The 24,668-nt window shown below is 42.4% G+C and overlaps 1 protein-coding gene across 1 annotated transcript in view; it reads left to right on the plus strand.

Moving 5' to 3' along the window:
* The first annotated feature begins 8,779 nt into the window (after positions 1-8,779).
* Positions 8,780-24,668, plus strand: part of CPZ (carboxypeptidase Z) — a 37,895-nt gene continuing 22,006 nt past the window's right edge. The window contains exons 1-3 of the mRNA XM_027723672.2: positions 8,780-8,876; positions 21,424-21,447; positions 23,700-24,074. Coding sequence (XP_027579473.2) covers positions 8,789-8,876; positions 21,424-21,447; positions 23,700-24,074 — 487 coding nt within the window. The 5' untranslated portion in view covers positions 8,780-8,788. The remainder of the gene's footprint in view (positions 8,877-21,423; positions 21,448-23,699; positions 24,075-24,668) is intronic.

The raw sequence follows: 24,668 nt of genomic DNA on the forward strand, positions 1-24,668 counted from the left end.
CTGATTGAAGGAGCTGTTTCCAAGTTCAGCCCATGACTGGTATTGTTCCCATACTTTAGCCTGTGGCTAATAATTAGGACCCTATAGCCTTTCTTTTACTCTCCCTGCTGCCCTGTGCTTGTTCTCTTGAGTCATAACTGTGTCTTGGCCTGTCCTATACAACTTATTTTTTCAGATGCCTGAATATCAAATTAGTCATTATTTGGCCAAGAAAAAAAAACATATTCAGCAGTTCAAATTATTTCTCATGAGTCAATGCTTAAGCCCTCATCCTATTTGTTACCTCTCTGCAAATCCCTTCCAATTTTTTAATACTTTTCCTGACATGGAAACACTCATGCTTCTAATGTCATTGTATGCATGACTGAAGGATGGCACAATAGCAGTGCTGTGCAGGACTCTACAGCTCTCTAGTAAACCCTGAGTCAGTGTCACACATCACCACCACCCTGCTCTCCTGTTACGACGACCCCAAAAGATGAAGGTAACCCAAGTTCTTGTTAATAGATCCCTTGGGGCAGATTAGAGTGAAACAACACTGAATGATTGATGTTTGTAAATATATATAAGTAGAGTTTATTTTAGAACAATCTGGTTTCAAAGGAAAACAGATGTGTAGCCATTTTGGTTGTTATTATCTATAATAATATAGTACTATAAAAGCATAAAAATAACACTTAGGAAAATGTATAAGGAAAAGAAAGAGAAAGAAAGGATAAAAGTAGAAAGATATATGTTGTCACCACCTACTGGATCCGGTGATGAAACTTGGTAGTTGCAGTTCCAATGTCTGTTGATTGAAGTGGTGGTCAAAGTCCTGTCAAAGTGATGGTCTTGATCCCTCTGGGGTTTTGCCTCTTATCAGCCTCTTCCCTTATCTGAAAATCCGGTTTGTATCTTCAGGTATGCAAGCCCTTCTGCTCCTGGGATAGTTGGACAATAGTATCCTCCCTTATCTTATCTCATCTCAAGGTCCTTTTGCACCCCAAATTAGGAGGCATACTCAGGGAGGGGTGGGTGTTGCTGGGTTCTTTGCTGTTTCTTTGCAGTTTGCTACAGTGGACAAATGTCTTTGTTTAAGCCGTTAACCATTTCAGTCTCTGACACGTCCCCAAACAGTATTTTGTACAACTTACATTTGAAATAGATATTCATATCTATAAACTAATGACTTTGTTACAAATAAGGGAGACAGAATGCTGCATATGGGTGTGGCATGAGTTGCACCCACGTAGACACTGGTAAAGCTGGGACAACAACTCTGAGGTCAGCTTGGTCTCTGTAGGGCAGGCAGGCTATTTGTGGTGCCTCTGTAGGGCTGGGTATTGTGCTGCTGAAAATACTGGCTATATGGGATCCTGCATCATCCCAAGGACAGCCTCCAACCTGGCCTCTCCACCTTTGCTATCTAACTATGGTAGCTATGGTGATTATCCTTTGTGGGCAATTCAGCACATCTTTAGTCTGAACATCAGGAGTGGAGCATGCCTGAATATCAGAGGTTACAGATGTTGTCTTCCAAGGATTGTCGGGAAAAGATGGTCCCTACAATTGTTTTGTATTTGGTCTCTCTAGTTTCCACTGATACTTTGATACACTGATAGGTGTTTTGTAAATTATTTGAATAAAAGAAGAAAATATAATTTGAACCAAAATTTCTTATCTTTAAAAAGACTTTATTTTCACAGACTGTGTCAGTCTAAAGAGTTGGAACCTCGATATAGAAAACAAATATTAAGACACTTAAATATTATCAATATTTAGTGTGATGTAGACTCTCAGTATACTGATATGTAATTTTAAAGTGCCTAAATACCTTTAGAAGCATTTTATTTTAACTACTTTAACAACTTGTTTCTCCTTGTTTTAAGTGAGGCCTGGGTCTTGATTTAACTCATAAGTTTATTTCTGAAAATGAAGTTAAAATCCTCAGAGCTGTCATGCTAGTATTATCTGAAATGGCTACTGGTTCTTGCTATCTGAGCTGACTCCCAGTTTTCTGAGGAGTGTCAGCCTTGGAGGGCCTAATTTTTCTTTGGAAAATGCCAAGGATCCCCCTGCAAAGCATCAGGGTCTGTTGAGTGTTTCCCCCATCGGGTATCTACAAACTAAAGGACTCCAAGTCACTTTTTCAAAATGCTTCCCAGCACCTCTGCAAATGTGCAAAGCAAGCCCTAGAGAACTTCTTTTGAATGTTTTGGCATTAATGTTCTGTGAGACAGGGAGAAGAGACAAAGTGAAATGAGTCTCAAAATAGGACTGTCAAGTTCTTTTCTGGTAGAACTTACATTAATTTTTAATACTCCATCTGTGATCAGAAGAAAAGAAAGACCTTTAGTTCTCAGCACAGATCTTTTTTGAGCACACATTTTTCCTTGTAGCTGTTATATATTCAGTTCTATGATTCACCGACTTATTTGTATTATTTTTCTTGCTTTATGGCAGAGTCACCTTTGAGCCTCATCTTGAACTAAACCCACAAAATGTATTACCAGTAAGCCCTCAGCAGTAATCCTGCTTTGCTGCTTTACATGTGGGAATAATAAGAGGCAGCCTTTGAGAGGATAACAAAGTCCTTATGTCAGCTCTATCTTTTTAATGATTAAATTTAAATAATATTGTGTGCTTATTCTAGGGTTTAGTGATCAGTGCATGTTATTTTGCACATGTTCTCCTGCGTATAGAATCATATTTATTACTGTTGTCCCTTTGTGGTCTCATTCTACCATCTGGTGCCAGGTTCCCTTCCAGTTTTTTTGTATCACTTGTGCCTTTGATCATGTCTGAATTTTAACTAGATATCATTTTCTCCTGTCATCAAAAGAAACTTTTTGAGTGGCTTCATTTCTTACTGATTAACTCAAACAAACACAGAGACCACATGAAGGGTAGAAAGGCATGTATTCAGTTGAATCTTTTGGGGGTGGTAAGGCCTTCTCCTGCTTTAATTGCATTCTTCTGCATTATGATAGGATCAGTTCAGTGAATCACCTGGAAGTGGTATAAGCAACTAATTTTTTGGGTCATTGTCTTAGTTAATCTGTGACAAGCGAGAAGATGAAAACAGAATTTAATTATCACTGACAGAGCTTGTATTGAATTTAAATGATTTAAATATTTTTAAAAGCTGCATTTTCTTAACATTTATTATATTTAACGAGGAAGGAAATAAATATCTGTGACAGTAATATTAATAGTGAGGGAAATAAATCCACCCACTCACCCCTTGATTTTGTTTCCACCTTATGAGGAAAAACTGAGGGAAAGAAATGGGCAAAACATGTCAAAATGACTAAAAAAAAAAAAAAGAAAATAATTAAAGACCAATTTTGAAACCATTGCAAGAAATTCAGTGTTTGGAGTATAGCCAGACTGGTTCACTAAAGAGGTCTACTGAAACATTATTCCTCTTCCCTTAGTGATCTGGTACAAATATGTACTTGATGAATAATAATCAAAAGTAACTGGTTGAGGTTATAGGGAATTTTTGAAGTACCTGAGACATGTAGAGAGTTACAGTCCATGATCCATTCCAGGTTAAACTTTTAGGGTACTGTGTAGGAAAACACAAAAACTCTTGTTTTTGTGGTCTTTTTCTCTACAGTCTCTCCATCAAATTTTCAGCACTCAATGTTTATGTGTGGCAGTTTCTAAAGCTGGTTTAATCCTATGGGTCATAAAGGGAACAAATTGAAAGTTGAGATAAAAGGCACTGCTGAAAAAAACTCTCTGTGAGAATGTTAAAAGCTCCCCAAGAGTAATATAGATGGTCCCAGAAGGCACCGCAAAACATCCCAAAATATCTTCTTCTCTTAACAAGTGCAGAGCTCAGAATAGTCTGTGTATCTTTAGAGTAAATTACCCATTTCTCTTATCCACATGCATGTTAATTTGAATTAGAAATATTTGTTTGGAGAACAAGTCTGTTTTCCTTTTTTAGCTTAGCAGCTAGAAGCTGAAAGAGAAGGCCTTGTGGGCCTTTTTCAGGTCTCTGTTGTTGCATGAAGTGCCATCAGGCACAGGGAAATAAGGTCTTGCAAAGATAGCTAGAATAGAGTTGGGATTTTTTAAAATATTGCTGTTGGTTTATTCCCTGTCTGTCCTGAGAGCAGCTCCTCTTCTCTGCCCTGTTTTGCAGAAACTGAAAAGGGGGGAAAATAAATAGAAACAGAAAACACAGAATGAGGATTGGTTTCTGCTGTGCAAATGAAAACATCTTCTGGATTAATTTAAACTACTGTAAAGTCCTAAAACCACACCTGCTGACTTTGTACTGGAGCAGATGTGATGTGCTGCCAAACACCATCCTGCCAGCTTTACTACCTAGTAGAGGAGGGAATAAAAAGCCATGAAGTAGCATTTTCATCTGGTATCTTTCTGTTTGTCCTTCGGAATAGTTATCTAGACAGCACTGCTTCTATTTATTGTTCAACCTCCTATCAGCTCCTATCAGAGTCAAAATAAAAAAAGAACCAGGTAACGAAACCCAGTCTGAGTCTAGTATACCCCTCTGCTAAATTTCTCTGACAATAGTAAGAATCATGAGAATGCAACCAAGTTAAATGTACTGTATTTAATCCCACTTTGAGTACCTGCCAGGGACATGAAGCAGTTTTGGTATTTAGTCCTGAAGAGGATTTCTGTATTGCTTCTGTGCTGCAGACTGTAGGCTAACAGAAAGGTCAGATCAGGAAAGACATAGTCAGCAACAAGAGCTAGTGAAATCCTTTAAATTTATTGTAGTAATTCAAGTGCAAATGATGAAACCCAGGTTACCACTGCTTAACACTCTGTGATTTCTTTGTTCATTTTTAGGATTCTTTTAGAACTGGAATGAAAATATAATATTTAAACCTAAGCCAGAACTTGTTGTCAACTCCCTGGAAAGACTAGAAGATTTACTAAAACCCAGAAATAAAAATAGAGAGGTTGAGAAATCCCTCTATTCCCAACCATCCCTTCCCTAGCTGCTTTTAATACTTCTAGGTTTGGTCATGCAACTGTGCAATACCTGCTAGTAGTCCCATTTGATATAGTTAGTGTTAATACACACCAAAAATATGAGAAGGGCAAGTGATATGCACAAAGTGCTAATAATGGGCTGAAAAATAGTCAAACAAGGTAGAAATGCTGGATGGCTGGAAATAGTGTATGAGTGAGAAGAGCAGTAGCTGAACTACTGTTCCCCTAAGAAAGGTGTAAGTCTGCAGGAGAACCCAGAGATGGCAACCGTGCCCAACCTTCACAGAAAGACACGCTGTAAAGCCTGGGATCAAATCCCTTGGGAAGGAGGAAAAGAGCAGGCAATCAAAGCTAAGAGTAAGTGAAATAACCCTTCCAGACCTTCTGTTCTCCATGCTTTGTGGCATGCAAGCATGGAAAAAAATCATAGGTGGTGGTGACGCACTGATAAATTTACCTTTGCTGCTAATTATCTTAATATCATTCTTAGCCCCCCATCTGTCCTACTTATATAGTAAATTTTTTTATTCTGGTACCAAATAGACATCCTGATTGAATGTAAAAGGTCTGTGGAGGCTAAGAAACAAAGAAACTTGGAGCTTTCCAGCTACTGAGGGTTTTATTTAGTTGGTACAGTGGAGTTTGTTAAGGATGTGATGTTTGTGGGTGTCAGATCCATGCAATCAGGACCTGTGGGTGCAGCTGTGACTACTCCCAATTGCAGGTTCAGACGGCAGTAAGGATGAGTCCCACAGTGGCACAAACACACGTGTCAACACATGCACGATTCCAGAAGAGCTGGTTTACCACCAGCACTTACACAAGCCTAAGTACAGAGAGCTCATTTCTATTGCTCCTCTCTGGCTGTTCAGGATTGAGGTTCACTGGTGACAACACACATGCTCCCACTCTCTGTGTTCACATGTATGCTCACATTCCCAGATTCCTCAAATATCAGCACAAGCTCTCAGGTCATATCTTCAGCCTAGGCCCTTTACCCAGCCAGTGATTCACATGTTGAGTTTTTCCAGAGAAGTCTTCTATTTGCCTGCTAATCCAGACTGGAGTTTGCTAGCAAACTACACATGTACACACATGGACACAGGATTATATTCACTGGAGAAACCTTAACACGTCCATGTCTCTCCAGTGGCTGACACTTTGACTTTGCAGTTCACATTTGGTCTCTCTGGTTGCTGGCACATTGACCTTTCAGCATGCACACCTAGGTCAGAGAGGGAGATTACACAGTAGGAAAAAAAAAAGGATTTAGTATGAAAATAGTCCTGTGACCAGGCACAGGACTATGTCAGAAAAGCATACAGCCTGCCAGCCTACCTACCTGCTGCCACTCCCTTTATTCCCCTCCTCTCTGATTTTCCTACAGTTGAGACTCCCTGATCTATTGTGGTCCTTTCCTTTGCTCTTTTCCCTGACCAGGCCATCATAAGTTTTCCATGGTCCCTGAAGTCACTTCTTATTTTCTATAATACTAAAGATAATCACATTTTATGTTTCTTATCAGTGACAAAGTTCAGCCTGACCTTATTCAAGGCTGTGACCAAAGTGTTCCTTTAACAGCCCATCATCAGGCAGTGACCAACACATTCTGGTCCCTGTTAATGTCTCCTTCATCACCTGCTTCTTAGTTCCTGAGTGCCTGTGGGTTTAATTTATCACTTTCCTCATTACTTGTTTATTCTGTTGTACTGAATAGTCCTTACACTGTCTCCATTTGATTCTGTCGAATATGATACAATGACCCGAAGGCTGATTGAGCTGGGGTGTGTGTGGGAATCGATGCATAGACAAACTACAAATAATATTAGATGGATACAATAATCTTGAGAACAAGAAATGATATAAAGTGTGCCACAATCTTTTAATTCAGGGAAATAACAAATTAACATTTCCAAATGACACCAAATCAGTATTCCCAGTGCGATGTGACTTTGTCTCATTAATAATTGAGACTAAATATGGAGCACAGTATGAATGTGGAGTATCACAGTAGGGCTAATAGTGCTGATAAAAGCAGGTGTCAGTGGTTTGCAAAATGTTTTGGGCAATCTTGGTAAAGGGGACATATATTTGCTGTGTTTTAAGATATGTGGTCCCAAAGTACGTGGCTGCAGAAAACTACAATACAGATATCATTTCCAAGGGCTGAGGGTCAGCATCTGTTTATAGGTATTATCTCCATAGCCTTTTTTTACTGTAAAGAGTGTATCCATATCACTTTGGTTAGATCTGGGCAGCCTGGTTTTTTTCCCTGTAACACTGAGTGCACAGCCTGGGCATGCAGCAAGCCTTGAGCTCGGATGCACTGTCAGCTGTAAATAGTATTTTGTCCTTGTAAGTTTGTTCTTTGAACCCTCATAGGCTTTACTACTGTTTACTCCCAGGACAGACTCTGCAGTCTCCAGATCTAGAAGGAAATCCTGGAGACAAACTCCCCCCTTCCTCGCAGAGCCTGGAAGCAGAGGACATACTTTACTGCTGAGCTTCCCAATGCACCTCTTCCAAATGAGATGAAACATAAATTGATTTTTGAGGTGTATACAGCTTTCTCCTGCCCTGTCAACCTCTTTAGTGGTTTCCCTATGGGGGGCTTATTTGATTACATTGTCATATAGCACCATACCTCGTTACTGATCTTCGATACTGATCAGCAGGAACCAGAGTGCTCTGTCTGCAAGGACAGATTCTCTATTCTCATGTGTAAGCAGGTATCTGTCCTCAAAGGAACATGCACTACCTGAAAAGATAGGAAGTTTTGGTCTGTTTTGGTCTAGATTTTTGAAGAAAAATTCCTTTTTTTTTTTTTTTTCTGTGATACAGGATATTTTTTGATGTATAGGTAAGAAATGAGGATTTCACATCCTACCGAAGGGAAGCTTCTCCACCTGTTGCGTAGAAATAAAAACATACAATGCATATTTCTCAAAAAAAAAAAAACAAAAAAAACAAACCAACAGAACCCCCCCAAACAAGCAAGATAATAAAAAAATCAATTTACAAACAATTTACTATAGATTTACCATCCAGTTAAAGCTTATAATGTTTTTCTGGAATCTCATCTACATTTTTGTGAAGTTATTCTTTTTTAAGAATAGAGAGAAAATACTGGCATCCCTCCAAGGTTGCTTCTGTAAACTGAATCTTATCTTAAGTAAAATGCTCAGGAGGAGCACATAGAGAGAGATCCTGGTAGCTATTCTGTGGATTCTCAATCTTGCTGTGCTGGAGGGGATGCAGTTTAGGGTCCCTTTGTTGTCATGTTATGTTTTAAACTTGCAGTTGTATGATGAAATACCATTCTTTGGGAGGAAAGTTGCTTTCAATTGTTTGCTTTTCTCTCTCTCTTTTCTCCCTGCTCTCTTCAGGCAGTTGCTCTTGGCTTCAGTGAGACACGCTTTCATGAAACTCCTCTTGTCCCTTAGGAAAACTGCTGCACGAAGACCAAAGACATCAAACCCGCAGCTGAGGAGCAGCCGGGCACAACCCTGCAGGGACCCCCCTTTGCTCAAACTGTTTATGAAATTGTAAACCAAGCTGCAAGAGGGAGACGGTCTGGAGGCAGAGGGGAGGGGGAGCTCACTCCTCCTCCCTCTCTGTCTCAAAGCCTTTTGCTTTCCAAGCTCAAACGCTAGCTGAAATCTGACGCCTGGACTGCACACACTGTGAGACGTGGGCATGCCCTTGCAGTGCACTGATTTCCTCTGCAGCTTGGAGAGCCAGAGGCGCGCTGAGGCTCCAAGCGAGGAACCACTCCATCGGGCAGTGAGTGCCACATCACTGTGCTGCTTGCCTAAGGGGCTCCAGCATGGTTCTGAGGCTCCTGCTCCTCCTCGGCGCACTGCTTAGGGCCACCAAGCCAGCTCCCCACTGTGAAACTGGCCAGGAGACCCTAGGTAAGATTTATCACCCCAAAAGTCCCTCTTCTTCTCTTCTTCCTTCTCCTGGAGATGAGCAGAGTAAAGGGTTCCAGCTTCAAGGAGGGGGAGACAGGAGTTGTCACTCTAGAGACAAGGGGGATGAGCTTTTTGGAAACCTGCACACTGCTAGTGATGAAACTGGGGTTGTGTTTGGGAAGTGTGGATGGGAAGGCAGGAGGTGTGTGACTCTGCAACAGAAAAACAAGGCTGTGATGCAAGGGAACATAATGATTCCCCATTACTGTCTTTAGGGCTGTCTGTAGATGTGTCTTTCTGTCACTTTATGGACTTCCCAACTGTTAGGACCCCCCTCACTCTCATGGGGAATGCAGAAGATTTGCCTCATCTCTGGCCTTGCCTTCTAGGAATGTGGTAATCAGATTGTGAGAAGGTGAACTTTTGACCTTCTGTATGCTTTTCGGCTTAAGAAAAAAAGCTTTTCCTTACATTTAGCTTTAGGTCACTTATTTCAAGTCCAAAATATGAGATTTATTAGGATCTGACAGCTTTAAGGGTGTGTTTTAACTTGCTATAAGCAATATGGAATTTGTACGAGTTGATTGGCTGGAAAAGTAAATTTACCCTTTAGAATAAAGGTTAAATAGGAATATGCTGCTAAATTGATTGAAAGCTTTTGATTCAGTAACTATCGACTAATAAAAAATATTAACAATGTCTTTTAAAAATCTGTGGTTTTTATCAAGTGTATTTAATTAAAATGTCATTTATGTGTACATGATGGAGGTATGAATTTCAGTGTAGTGACAAGGTCTATTCCAGGAAAACTATTTTCAGAGGGTCTAAACTTAAAATGAGTCAGAAAAATATTTATTTTATGGGATTACAGAAAGATATAAATTAACCTGAAAGTGATCTTAATGTTGCCCAAAGAAATTCAGCTATATTTCAGTGTTTAAATATAAGCCAAAGACTGTCACTGGCATTGAACTGCTACACAATGCAGTCCATGTGCCATGTACTGCATATAATTTGAGAGTGCTGTTCCCATGAACATCAAGGTCTACCGCAGCCTAAAGGGATTTTATTTTTGGACAAAGCTGCACAAAGAGAAGTGTTGTAGACTATTTACAGCCAGTTACAGGAAGAGGCAGTGTGGTTTGCAGCATGCCCTTTCTCTGTGAGGTATGATTCTACTCCAGTTCCAACTGATCAGTTTTGCCATGGGATATTAATCCTAGCAGCCACAAATCTATGGATCATTGAGGGGTAACTGCTGTGGTAGAGTGTTTTGTGTGTGTTGGCAACTGCGCTGTCTTTAGGGGAGAGCTTGCAGAAGGGCAAGCAGTGGAAAAATACCTTGGATCTGGTGGGACTGGAGAGATGAATATGGTGCTAGAGGGATGGGTAAAGGTAGGGAAAGGGAGCTGTCAACATCACCACATTGTGTGCCACATGAGGATGGGGTACACTTCACACTGGAGGACTGTTGAATCAGACAATAAAGTAGCAGCTTGGACATTCAGAGACCTGCCAGATTTCTCAAGGGTCTTTCTTTTCTAAAAGGGGGGTAAGGTCATGTCGGGCCACATGAAAAGAAAGGGCACTGCAGCAATGTTCACAAACAGACCTGGCAGGGGTCTCCTCTCCATGGTCAGGGCAGTAGGTTATGTCTTCAGCTGTAGCAGTGGGATTTTCTCCCCTGTTTTAGGATTCCTTGCGTGGGTCCTGATGCATCTCAGTGGTCAGACCTGCAGTGCCCTGCAAGAGGAGACCAACCTGGAGCTGCTCTTGTAGGAGAGGAGAGCAGGAACCAGTTCCACTGTCTGACTCCCAGCGAGGCTGGAGCTGCTTTCTTCAGGCTGTCTGGTCTTCTCAGTGATATTTGTTCTGCAGTGACTCATTTTGCCTTATTTTTAATAAGAAGCCAAAGTGAAACATGATTTACAATACCAAAATCCTTTCAAAATGCTTTTTGCTTTTCTGTTTAGAAAAATAAGGAAATGATTACTTATAATCCAGCTCTACAATATGATACAGGCATCATACACCGTGTGTGGAGCTTTTTGAGCAGCAGTTGGGAACTGTGGCACCAAGAGAGGCAAATCCCTTCTCCTTAGCTGTGTGCTGTATCCCTTGGGAGTCAGTAAGCCACTGTCTACTCCAGTGACAGGATGCTACATTGTCCCCTTGCGAGGCAGCATTTCCAGACCCTGATGAGTTTAACTGGCCTCTTAACCTACAGTTTGGGTGAGAAAAGCACAGCTTAGCATGTTTCCCCCAAGAGGTGACCAACCTTTAGCAGAGGGAGCTGGTAGCACAGGTTCCTCTTTTATCCAAGTCATGTGTGTCTCTGCTGCTGACTGATGTATTCCTGTGGTAATTAAACGAAGTACTTTATCATAACTGACAACGAAACCAAAATCCACAGAAAAGCAGGCTGAAGTCACTTGCCTTCAAATTGGTGACTTTCCTTGCAGCTGGGGCCAACTGTGCGGTTGCAATGCCACCAGGGTCAGGCTAAGGCTGAATAGAACCATAGAATAATAGAATCATAGAATGGTTTGGGTTGGAAAGGACCTTAAAGGTCATCTAGTTCCAACTCCCTTGCAGGGGCAGGGTCACCTTCCACTAGACCAGGTTGTTCCAAGACGCATCCAGCTTGGCCTTGAATGTTTCCAGGGATGGGGCACAACAGCGATAAAACCTTTAATAATACCAATAAAGCCTTTCCTTTCCTGGTCAGTTGTATTCAGGCAGAGTTTATTGCGGAGTTCTGGGGCAGGGGCACACCGGTGCTCCAGTGGGAGCCCCCAGGGCTTACAGGGTGCGCGGGGAGGCAACGTCCGAGGTTCGCCCTGGCCTGGGACCTCCCCAGGCGCCGGGTGTCAGAGGGCCCCTGGTGGCCCCGGGTGGCCTCTGGCCCCGGGCAGCGCCTTCACCACCGTCCGGGGCCGCGCCGCCGTCTGTGGTGCCACCGTGTGGGCTCCTCGGCTCGTACAGGCTCCGGGCAGGCACCGGAGCTGGGCTGGGGTTAAACGCAGCAGGGATGCCCGAGCCTTTTGCCAGGCTCCCGATCCTTGCCCGAGCATTTCAAGGGTGTTTCGGGCACATGGCACAGCCTGGCAGAGGATAGAATCATGGAATAGTTACGGCTGGAAAAGACCGCTGAGATCGTCGAGTTCAATCATTAGCCCAGCACGACTGTGTTCAGCGCTAAACCATGTCCCTAAGTACCACATCTGCAGGTGTTTTAAATACCTCCAGGGATGATGATCAATCCCTTCCCTGGGCAGCCTGTTCCAATGCTTGAAAACCTTTTCTGTGAAGAAATTTTTCCTGAAATCCAACCTAAACCTCCCCTGGCACAACTTGAGGTCGTTTCCTCTTGTTCTTTTACTTGTTATCTGGGAGGAGAGCTACCTTACCTTGTTACAACCTCCTTTCAGGTAGTTGTAGAGAGTGATAAGCTCCCCCCCTCGAGCCTCCTGTTCTCCAGGCGGGAGTCCAGAGGGCTGGAGCTGTTTGACCTGAAGCTGTGGAGGTAGGAGAGCAGCCTGAGTGCTGCTCCCAGAATTGCCCGCGTTGGCCCACCCACCACTTTTGGGTCTCCTCCTCTCAAAAGTTTCTTGGCGTTTCCCATTATTTTGGCTTGTTCCAGTCCTGAGTCAGACATTGCCCCATCCTGGGGGTCTCTGACCTTAACTGCTAGAGATGGGAGGGAGTGGGGAGGTAAAAGGAAGAGAGATGAGGAGTAACAAACCGCCAGGGTGGGAGGCAGGGGACTGGTATGGTATTTTTTCTGGAGCCCGGAACAGATTCTGTGACACTGGCTCCTCTCTAAGCCATGGCATTGAGTAAGGCTGATTGTCTTCTGGGAAGTCAGACTGGCAGAAAAAGTGGCTTCCAATATAAATGTTATACCTTTCCACTCTTCTCTGCAGTTCCCAACTCCACAGTGTGCCATGGTTTTTGCTAAGTGAAAAGGGAAAAGCTATTTCCTTTCATGATCTTCACACTGGCCCCAGCTTCATGGGACCTGAGCATACTTGTTCACTTGCTGTGGATGTTTCTAACACCAGTTTCCTGGTAAAACTTGTATCTGTGCACACACACAGACAGAGCCTCTCCAGGTGCTGCTGCTCCTGTGTGTGTGATTGCACTGAATTACCTGCAGTGGGCTGGGGTCTGCTCTCTGCCCCAGGCCAGTGGTGCCAGCTGGGTCCCTCATCCTGCTGTGGCTGGCACAGGCAGGTGCTCACATGGAGCATGACCACAGGACTGTGCTGCCACATGTGGGAAAGCCCAAGCCCTAGGAATCTTGCCTGCTGGACCCAAGATGGATGTGTCCAAGTCTTGCCAAAACACAAAAATGCAGAACTAGCATTGACATCATGCTCACTCACAAGATGAGAAATTCCAGCTCTTGTAAAGCCGGTTGTCATCACTGAATCATGTGAGCTGCTCTGGATTCCCGCCATTGGCTCTAGTATTTCTGCACAATTATTATTTTAACAACACTGACCTTCAGCTACATTTAACATGGGAAATGGGATCAGAAACAGCCACTTATGTGGGGAAAGTAAGTTTATATTGAAAATATAATACACAGGTATATCCTTTTACTGCTGAAATGGTTTACGCATAATTTTAGTCTGAAGGCAAAGTTTTTTCAGGATACTTGTTGAGAGATCTATAAATCGTAGGGGTGTGAACACATGGAAGTCAAAACTTGAACAAAACCCCGCTGCCCTAAAGAACACCTAGGCTTTTAGCAAGACTCTAATACTAATTTTTGATCCCCTGTAATATTTATGGGCATTGCCTTTCCCTTCACACAGTCACAGGGTTTGAGGATTTTGGCTGGCTGATAGATACCATGGTCCCCTTTGGGCTGCTGACATCATGTGAGAGCCATTCCCTTCTGAAGCCTAGAGCAAATGTTGGATAAATGTCACAGGTATCATTGCTTGAGATAGGGCTGAGCATGGAGGTACCATGCAGAAGTCACCTATCATGTTGTGAGCATAGTGTTTGAGGCTGGTGGGCCATGTCTTGGTCTCTTTGCTGGGCTTTTATGACTGCTGAATCTTGTTTGGACAGAATCACTCTCCCATTTTGATGCAGCTGTCACAGATTAATGGATTTTAGGGACTTAGGGTCACTTTGCCCACTGTAGAAATAAAAATGAAATTTCGATCCCTTAATTTATCCTGCTGTACCTCAATTGATTTGTAACTCCCTATAAAACACCTGAGTTTTACAGGGTTATAACAGGACACCTTTATCTAGGAGACAATATGAGATTAAGATGTTGATTTAAGTCAAGGTTGTTGAATTAACCGTCAATCTTTTGTAACATAAAACCACCACATTTGGTTAAAACTCACAGGAGAATCAAATGTGATGTTAATTACAATAATTTTCATCCATCTAAACTAAAGAATAGACAGAGTTGTTCTAGGGGGCTGCATAGACTGTTTAAAGAGGATGGAATGATATTTTGGCAAATGTTTTGGAAAGGTTGTAGTAGAACAGATAAACTCCTCAGTTTTTTCAGACATAATCCTTTGTGTCTGAAAAGAGTGTGTGATCACAAAGTACAGCTGTGGAGGCATCCCAGCTCCCAACTCCACATTACCAGATTAATAAGTGTTTTCATCCTTTTCCAGGCACCCTGGCAAAAAATGTGATCCTTTAGATGATAGTTGTTGAGATTTCCTGACTTATTGCACCTTCTCACCACAGCTGTTGTTTAAACAGCATTATCCCCCGCATCTGAGCTGATTTCTCCCTCCTTCACTGACCAGATACTGAGGGATGATCTCCATATGTCTCCAGATCATCCTGGTACACAGGAAATGCTTGTTCAGCAGCAGCCTAGCCACACATGCAGCTCAGTAAACCTTCAGCCAATTTGGCAACACATTTTGTTGTCATTGTCTCTGTTGCATTTTGTTTTCCCAATGGGTAATTTTTCCCTCACAACTTGGAAAAGATCTCAACTGAGGCCAGGAAAGGACATTTAGTATATTTTGTTTTGAGAATTATGTTTCTGTTCAGGATTTTCAGCTCCTGAAGGACTCCCTGGAGCAGCACTTACCAGCCAGATACACAGCTGAGGTGACACAGGGAGGGGGTCTGGTCACCAGAGGCACCAAGGCAGGTGGTGGGGACAGACAGGCAGACAGAAATATTATTCATCCATTCTTTTAGGTTCCTATCACTGAAGACATGTCTGAGTTGCATCTGAGCAACTAGAAACAAGGGGGAATTGCTGGCCCCCACTGAGGCTGTCTTTGTGCCCTTGCCATATGACAAGTCTTGTTATGCATTTGCACAGATTTGGACCTGTCACCTGCAGGTTGTGAGCTCCCATTATCCATGGAAAAACTTCAGCACCTTCTCACTGGCCCCAGAGCAATTCTGTGGGAGAAACAACCCAGGAAAAGCTGATTGCAGTGTCATTGCTGTGGGAATTCAGTAATTCAATAAAAATGGGTGTTTAACTGAATGCCAGGCAGCAGGTGGGTTAGAAAGAAGTGTGATTAGTAACAAATACTGGCCTGAGCCTCCCTGCTGTGATCTCGCTCTGCAAAGTAAAAGCAGATGAGGCATTAATCTCTTTCAGGTGCTTTCAGGCTTCTTCATGTGAGGGAGCAGGGCTAAAGCAGGGCTGTATGTTGTTCCTGCTTGCTGCTTCTGCCTGTTGCAAACACATCCCTCCTCCAGGCAGTTGCTGCAATTGCCAGAGTGGAAGATTAATGACAGGAATTCAGTCCTCTACTCACAAAAACTTTGATGTATCCAGAAAATTGAGTTAACCACGTGGCTGCTTTTTGCAAGCGCTCCTCTCTTCTCCGGTTTTCCTGGAATTCCTTTTCTGTGGCTGTGGATCTTCTCCAGTTCTGCCCTTGCATGTATGCCTTAGAGGTGTAGCCGCTTTCTCTTTTGGGCTTTCTGTTTGACCGTTTTCCCCCTGTCCAAGCTACTCATCTCTCTCACTCCTCTGCCACTAGTCCTCTCACATATTCACTCCTCCTTCACCCTCCTCCTCATGATTCTGGTCCATTTTACAATTATATAATGGATCTTGTCCTGTTCTTGTCCTCATGCTGTAACTGGGAGCTGGCTCCCGAAGCAGGCTGTGCTTTGCCATTTGAAGGTGCTGTTCCAGTGTTTTGCAAAATCGTAGAAACAGCATTTGCATCTTACCACTGATATTAAGTTTTGTCTCTTTAGTGTTACAAGGCAGATTATCATTGAAAGACTGACTCAATGAGCCATGTAGAACAACAATATAATATAATAATAAATACTAATATAACAAGGAACTGAAATGCTTTGTGTGGAAGAGTGGGGGTTTTTACTATAAACAGACTAAAATGAATACATATGTCTTCCAGTTTAAGAAAAGTATTGTAAGAAGCCTAGAAAGCTGGTAATGGGTGTGCTGGACTGCACAGATCAATGATGAGATAATTTATGTTGTAAAGACCTGCACACCCCCTACCAGTCTGCCTCACTGAATGATTTAGATATTTTAGATTTAAGAATGGCCTTTGGGTTTATTCCATATCATCAATTGCACGAGTCTCCTGTTACCTTTGCTCTTGAAATGGCAAGTGGCCAGGCCATGGTACTGGAAGTAGCTGTTGATCTCTGTTGTCTGGGTTAGGGTTAATCACAGCAGCTTGCTTCCTTCAGTGCTGAATCATCAAGGGAAAAAATGTAAGCTTGGCAGTAAAATATGTATGTGCTGCATTGTAGATTTTCAAGCTTGCCTTTGCAAATTGAAACCATAAGCGTATATTATAGAGAGGGCTCAGAAAGCTTGAAATGGCTTTTCTCCTCTTCAATAAGTTATTTTATCCATAATCTTAAATAGAAACTGTGCTACTGAAAGGACTTTTGTAGCTCTGATGGAATAGCTAGAGTACAAAAATAAACATAAAAAATTGAAAAGGCTGTTCTGGGTCAGGAAGAAAAAGGTCTCTCTGTACCAACCTATCCATGGATGTGACTTTGAGAGTGGGCAACACTGTCTTCCTTTGAGACCAGGGGAGCCTCTGCCCAAAAAATAGAAGAGGTTTAGACTCTTTCAAGCACAGAAGAAGCAGCAACTGAAGCCTGCCAAGTGAACCAGGAACTCTTTGTATATCATCACCTGTCATTTCTCTTATGAAAATGAGGAGTGGCTGAATTCTTCTGGCATTGCCAGAGCTTAGAGAAAATGAGCTATAATGGGTGGGGATGGGGATTTGCTGGTGACTTCTGTGTGCAGACCTAGGACTCTGGATGCAGGGCTGCAGGAACAGAGAGTACAGCTGCAACTTGGGAGCTGGCCTTGGAGAGTTTCCTGCCACTGGCTCTCCAGACAGGCAGGCAGGCAGGCTCTGGCCCAGCTACGTGTATTCACACTTATTTATATAAGCACACATACTAGAGAATTATCTTTGGCCCTTGCAGAGCTTCACACTCCAAAACATATGTAAGCATTGGCATTAGAAAACATTGGGAAAGTCCAAACACCACATCAGCACACATACATGTTTAAGACTGGTTATAAAGCAAGGTTTGGTATAAACCAGACCTTTTCTCTCTTGGTTTTATGTACATTGGCTCCTGATAACCTGAAATCTCAAGCTATTTCACTCCTGGGTGTTTACAAGACAGAGCTGTGTCTGATGTATGGGTCATATGATAGCTTCCATGATGGGGAGAGGTAGTACAGTATGGGCAGAGCTGGCCTCTGACAGCAGAAAAAATTGCATAGATAGAGAGAAAACAGCATAATATGCTGCAAAACTGTGAGGCTTAGATCTAATTTTAGACTTAGATCTAGGTGTAGGACCCAGGAGCAAGGAGTCAGTTTTGCTAGTGAATGAGTAAATATTGATAATCGATTTTGTAAGGGGCATCCTGGGTCACAAGTAGTGGAAAAGCTTTATCCACTAAGCAGGGGATATTGCATATTCACCCCTGCTTATCACATACTGAGATGAATAACTTCAGTTGCCATGGAAAAGATTTATATGGATTTGGGTTCCTCATCTAAAAAATAGATTTATCCTCTTCAGTCAGCATCTTTGTTAATGAGTAATAGCCATGTTGTTTAATAGATTGCCTCTCCCTCTGTAAGAATGGTTAAAACGTGCAAGTGCAGAAGCCAGGTAGCAGACAGTATGAAACCAGAGCTGCTTTTACCTCTTCTGTGTTAACATCTCCTGCTCACAAAAGGATCCAGTCCTCTGATGAACCCAGGGTCAGCTATGACTTAGTGAAATTTCATGTCTCTTCCATCGGCTATCCATTTCTCCCCGATGCCTTCCTTCTGGCCAGCTGGGCAGAAAGAGGCATCTGCTAAATGCAGCAAGTCTGCTGCTGTTCAGAGAGCTGGAGCAGGGACAAGCAGCAGCACCTTGTCCAGACCCCGACTGCTGCATTTCCTCTTCGGTTTCCTCTGCTTGTTCCAGCGTGTTCCCAGAACACCTTTTTGCTCCAGCTGAATAAGCAGAATCCTGAGACACCATTGAGAATGGGCTTGTGCCACACTGATGGCTATAACACTCCTGTACAGCAAAAGAAGTCAGGGAGATTGCATGCACCTCAGTTTTGATATTTGATCATTGCATATCAGAGATAGAAACAAAAGGGACATTTGTAGCCTGGTCCCAGAGCCAGCAGAGGGCAAAATGCCTCTTACCTTTGAGGAAATGTGAGCAGATGTAGAAAGACCATTCATACTCCCCAAATGCCCCATGAAGAGCTGTGCTCAACACACAGGACCCTCTAGACTAAAATAATAGCTATAGTATATTCATTTTCTACTCAGGAGAGAAAAAAAAAAGGTGTCAAATATTTCTCATCCACCTTCAAAGTAATGAAGGGGATTCATTGCTAATGATGCAGATGACAAACAGAGATAGCGACACTGTGCTTGTTGGGACGTGGCTGAACTCAAGCCAGTCCCATCCACACCATGTTTTCCCCTCTGTATGGAACATTTGACTGGCTCCAGACTTGTGTCCAAGGCCTCTGAAACGTGGGTGTGATGGCATTAGGATATAAGACTATCCAGATTCAGGAGGTAGTGGTATCCAATTTTATCAGCAAGATTAATTGCTGGAGCTCTTACTAACAAGAGATCACTCTTTCCCAGATAGTGTTATACAAAATGCTATTCCTTGATTATACCCAGATGTAACACTGCATGCAGTATCTGGCTGAGATGAAGCTTTATTAGAAATGTCTTGACCTTAATAACTAACTCACAGAGGGGATTGTGCCTAGCTAGGGGAAACACTGAAATCCTATAACGGAAGGCACTGTTGATGAACCAGGTATTATTTAATGCAATTAGCATAATGTACTGAGCCAGGAAAGCAGTACGTATGGATATAATTTTTTCCAGCTTGCTGCTTACCAGAACTTGTTGGTGTTGGAGGTGCACTGTTTCTGCTAGTTCTGATGCCTCATTTATTTTATGAGGTAATGTGGCTCAATTACAAGTCATAATATAGAACCAGACTAATTTCCAATTCAGTGTCCCCCTCCAAGATAAAACCCCAGGGTTAATTTGGTTCTCATTACAATGACTTTATTTTGGCTAAAGAACGATCAGCTCATTAGCAACACATATGCAGATGATTACAGTTAAACAAATATGCCAGGAGTAGAAGTTTAAGCTCTCTTTAGCAGCAAAAAAAGAAAACATAATGAATTTGGTCTTATGAGGACAAATACCTGATTCAAAGATGAACAAGAAACTAGATGCCTGTCCCCCCAGTGAAAGCTAGGAGAAATAGCAGCAGAGCTAGATTCCCAGTACATCATAAGGAAAGTTAACCTGTTGGTGCTGAAAAATCTTGCAGTTACTGGCTTAGCTCCTATGAGGCACTGGTGAAAAAAACTCCAATACTTTGGTAGCAGTATTTTTCTTTAGTTGCCAGTATTGGAGAAGGACAATATAAAATCATTGGTTACTGGGAGAAGAAGAGGCCTCTCCTGAGTCATCAAACCATGTTCCTTCAGAATCAAGAGAGCTTCATTTATTTGACCTAGTAAACAGAAAGCTGAGGAGATCTGATTGCTCTTTGCAAGCAGGGGGTGAAGGAATGTACCAGGGAACACAGAGAGCTATTTAAGCTGAAGGACAATGCTGGCACAACACCACATGGACATAAACTGGCCACAAATACTTTCAAACAGGAAATTAAAAGGCAATTTCTAGCCATTAGAAGAGTGAGCTTTTGGAGAGGGAAATAATTAGTTTTAAGATGTTATTAAAGGATGATAAAATGCAGTTGCTAGAGATAGGATGAAGTAGGATGGGGAAGAAACAAAGTCCCCTCATATCTACCAAAGGCTGAGTTACTTTACAAGAAAGTCACAGATGACATCATTTAGGATCAACATATTTTTTAGTGGAGATCGATAAGACATCTTGTATGGAAGGACTTGTATGTATGGAAGGACTCCTATGGAGTTTTAGACTAAACAGATTGATCAGGACCTACATTTTGATTAGTGAAATTTCCTAGGCACCGAAGTTACAGTTTTTAGGCATGTCTAGAAATATTGATCAGTTGTCAGGGCTGGGCTCAACACCTTTGTCAAGCACAGGCCTGATTTCTTATGAAACCACATTTCAGATACATTGTCAAGTCCTCCCTTTTTAAAGTGGATCAAGGACTGGCTGGTCAGTGGATTTGCCTGCCATGCCCTGTACCTGATCCCTGCAGTCTTTCCTGTCTTCTTATTAAACTCCATTTCCAACTCTTTGCCTCGGTGAGGGTATCGCTTTTTGTGCATGTGGATGGGGGTGTATGAGGTTCCTCATGCCAGCAACTGGCGTGAGACAATGGGTCGGTGGGGCTTGTGTGCCCAGGGCTCAGCATTTGAAGGGATCATAGTGTGTGTACCTTGTGTGTGTTTGTCAGTGTGTGCCATTGCTAGCAAACACCAAGCTGGACTAGCAGTGGATAGGACAAAATATACGGGAGATGAATATTTGAGGGACTGTAATCCTGGGCTAGATACTGACAAGACCAGAGGGTCTCATTGGATACTTGAGGAATCAGGAGGTCCAAGACAGCTCTTAGGAAGACCAAAGTGTCTGGGGCCTGGCTAACAGTGAGACCCTTGGTCTGGACCAGCTGCCAGAGGGACTAATGTGTGTGTCAGCACATGAGGCAACCAGTAGGTCAGTGTATTCAGGGACCAGCTACTGGGAAACAGCCCAGTTACTCAGGTTCCGGTGTGTCTGTGCTGAGCAACTGGAGGGAGTCACCTGTACTTCTTTTTCATCAATGGTATTTCATCCTGTTTAACCAGAAAGGGGAACAGGATGATGCTTTGTGTTTGCCTGTACTGCATTTTCTCTTTGTGTATACATGTCATACATGCCTGCTGGGAATATGTGCTTGTCCCTGGTATGTCTGGACCTCAGGACACAGAGCTTCAGCAGCCTCTGTGGGGATACCAGATTGGACAATTTGTAACACCAGGGAGGTACTATGTACACCTGCCCTGTAATGATTTTTCTTTTCCTCTTTATTTGCAGGTCAATGCCAAACAGTACGGAAAGGTATGATGTGTCTTTGCTCGCTCTTTGTGGAGAAGCTCAAAACCTTAAGTATTTCTTCATTATTTCTTTGCAAGTATTCTAATATTGGTGCTCTGGTAGGTCTTGTTACAAGAGAAATGTACTTTTTCACGCAATGTAGGATTTTGCTGCTGTGACAATGGCATTTGTTACCAATCAGAGCCATTATCAAGAGAAGGAGGCTCAAATATAGACCAATTACTATAATAGCCAGTAATTTTATGAAGAAATGTCTTTCTATTACTCCCTTTTCACCTCTGAGTTGGCTGAAGGTGTTACCAGCACTTAGCCTTCTCAAGACCTCCTAACCTGATTTCTTAAAAAGTAATCACATTTATGGGTCTGCTTGTCTGTGAGTTAAGTCCCAGAATAACTTTTGATCCTTTTGGGCAATTTCAATCAAACTTCACAGAGGGCCTGCAGTTTCAGAGATATTAAACTCTACAAATTTTGTGGGCCCAAGCAGAGAAGACAGATATCTTACTGGTACATTCCTTGCTAAAAAAAATAAATCTATATGATCTCACACCTCATCAGTGAATCCATATGATAAGGGAAGAGAGTGATATCACAAGTACACTTTCTTTCAGGAATCTGAGTTTTTCTCATGTTAGACAACAGCAAATTTACACCTCAACAGAGGTTTTTTCTCTCAGGAGTTTAATAAACTCAAATTGTATTTGTAATTTAAATCAAATAAGATTTAATTGGAAATTAAATTGGAGAGACATGGATTTCATGGGTGTACCACTCAGTGGATAAGGAATTGGATGGATGTTCACACTCAGAGGTGCAGTCAATGGCTTGATGTTCAGGTGGAGAGCAGTGATGAGTGATTTTCCTCAGGGGTCGGTACTGGGACTGGTGTTGTTTAATATCTTTGTTGACAACATGGGCAGTGGGATGAAGTGCATCCACAGCAAGTTTGCCAATGACATCAAACTGTGTGGTGAGGTCCACGCACTGGAGAGAAGGGATGCCATCCAGAGGGAACTTGACAGGCTTGAGAGGCAGGTCTGAGCAAACCTCATGAAGTTGAACAAGTGTAAAATCCTGCACCTGGGTCGGGGCAATCCCAAGTCAAATGCAGGCTGAGTGGAGAATGGATTGAGAGCAATCTTGAGAAGGATTTGGGGGTGGTGGTTGACGGGAAGCTCAACATGACCAAGCAATATGCACTTGCAGTTCAGAAAGCCAAAAGTATCCTGGGCTGCATAAAATGCAGGTCAAGAGAGGTGATTCTGATACTGTACTCAGTTCTTGTGAGACCCTACCTAAAGTACTACATTCAGCTCTGGTGCTCTTAACACAAAAAGGACATGAATCTGTTGGAGCAAGTCCAGAGGAGGGGCCACAAGAGGCCTGGAGCACCTCTCCTATGAAAATAGGCTGAGACAGTTGGAGTTGTTCATCCTGGAGAAGAGAAGGCCCCAGGGAGACCTTAAAGCATTCTGCCAGCACCAGGGGGCCTCTAAGAGGTCTAGAGAGGGACTTGGGAGAATGGCTTTAAGCTGAAAGGAGTCAGATTCTACATTAGGAAGAAATTCTCACTATGAAAGTGGTTAGGCACTGGACCAAGCTGCACAGAGAACTTGTGACTGATCCACTCCTGGAATTGTTCAAGGCCAGTCTGGATGGGGCTCTGAGCATCCTGGTCTAGTGGATGTGTCCCTGCCCCTGGCAGGGGAGTTGGGACTACATGACACTTAAGGTTCCTTTCTATTCCAACTACAATTCTATGAGTATATGTCAGCCTTTCATTCGGAAACTAGACTTTATTAATTTTGGTTGTTTTCTAATTTCAGTGGTTTTCAAACTATGTTTCAGATGAACTCCCACATGGGGTCAGTACTCCAGTGTTTTCTGGGCAGGGATTTGTCCTTTTTTTTTTTTCAGGTATTGAATTAACAAAATGCATCTAATTTAGAAACAGTGGTTATCAATCAGATAAGCCCTGATGCCCCATAAATTTACAGATACCATTTGAATTCTGAAGGACATCTAAATGCATTAAAGCATTTGCAATCAATCTCTAGACCACGCATGCTTCTCATCATCTTTCTATATGTTGTTTTAGACATGAAAGTCATTTGAGAGTACTGCAAACTGCTTCCAGCCTATCTGAGAACAAAAGGAATAAGTTCATTGAACGTGGTATTTGTTATGTTGTCTTTGAACTATTCAGAATGTCTGTGAAGTAAGTTATTTTTTCTCTGTTCGTCTCCCTTTTATAGCAAAATGTGTGGATATTGCTTTAAGTTCTTGTACTGATGTTGCCTATACTCAAATGGTGTATCCCAATTTTCTGGATCAGAAGTCTCGAGAAGTGATTGAGTACAGCTCTGAGTACCTGCTCATCAGTGTGCTGCACAACTTGCTCCAGGGAGAATGTAATCCTGACCTGAGGCTCCTGGGCTGCTCAGTGCTGGCCCCACAGTGTGAAAAGGACAAAGTTATAAAGCCCTGCAGGCATGTCTGTGAAAACCTAAAAAAAAATTGCCTCCCTGCCTTTGATGCAATAGACATGGCTTGGCCCTACTTCTTAGACTGCGACCGCTTTTTCGCTGGGGAAGAAGAGGGATGTTTTGACCCACTGGCAAAGCTGCGAGGTGAGGAAGGAAGCTCTGCCAACAGATCTTGTCTACATGGGAAGGGCCTCATCTCACTTTTCTTGACATATCTATGGCACAAAACCTCTTTGCTTGTCATCTCAGCTTGTTGCCTTTAGAGACACCTGTGTGATTCATTTTGTTCCACCTGTTTTAAACACCTAATTAAACTGTGCTCAAGAAATATCTGTTTCTCTCTTCATTTACAAAGAGATCAAGACAGGCAGCTCAGAGCAAGATGTTTGGATGCATTTAGATAAGCCCTGTCCTGTGTGATAGCTGTCTATATATTTGAAATATTTTATTTTAAAACTGAAACTTTAATACACTCATGATTTTTTGACTGCTTGACAAGCTTAACAGCTGATTAAAGTGTTCTCATTAATGATTGTCACAGATTTTTGTTTGGATGAAGAAAATCCAGATAGCTGAAGACAGATGAATCTCATAAAAAAATAAATTTGATCAATCAAATTCAAAAGGAAAAATCTGTACAATTTGTGACTAAAATCTGCCAGCATGACAAAGGCCAAATTAAAACTGGAGGTTTCACAAAATATTTGTCAATGTGCATATGCATTAGTAGGATTTTGA

Source organism: Pipra filicauda, unplaced genomic scaffold, assembly GCF_003945595.2.
Source record: "Pipra filicauda isolate LSUMZ 115617 unplaced genomic scaffold, ASM394559v2 scaffold393_size659558_pilon, whole genome shotgun sequence".
Taxonomy (NCBI): domain Eukaryota; kingdom Metazoa; phylum Chordata; class Aves; order Passeriformes; family Pipridae; genus Pipra; species Pipra filicauda.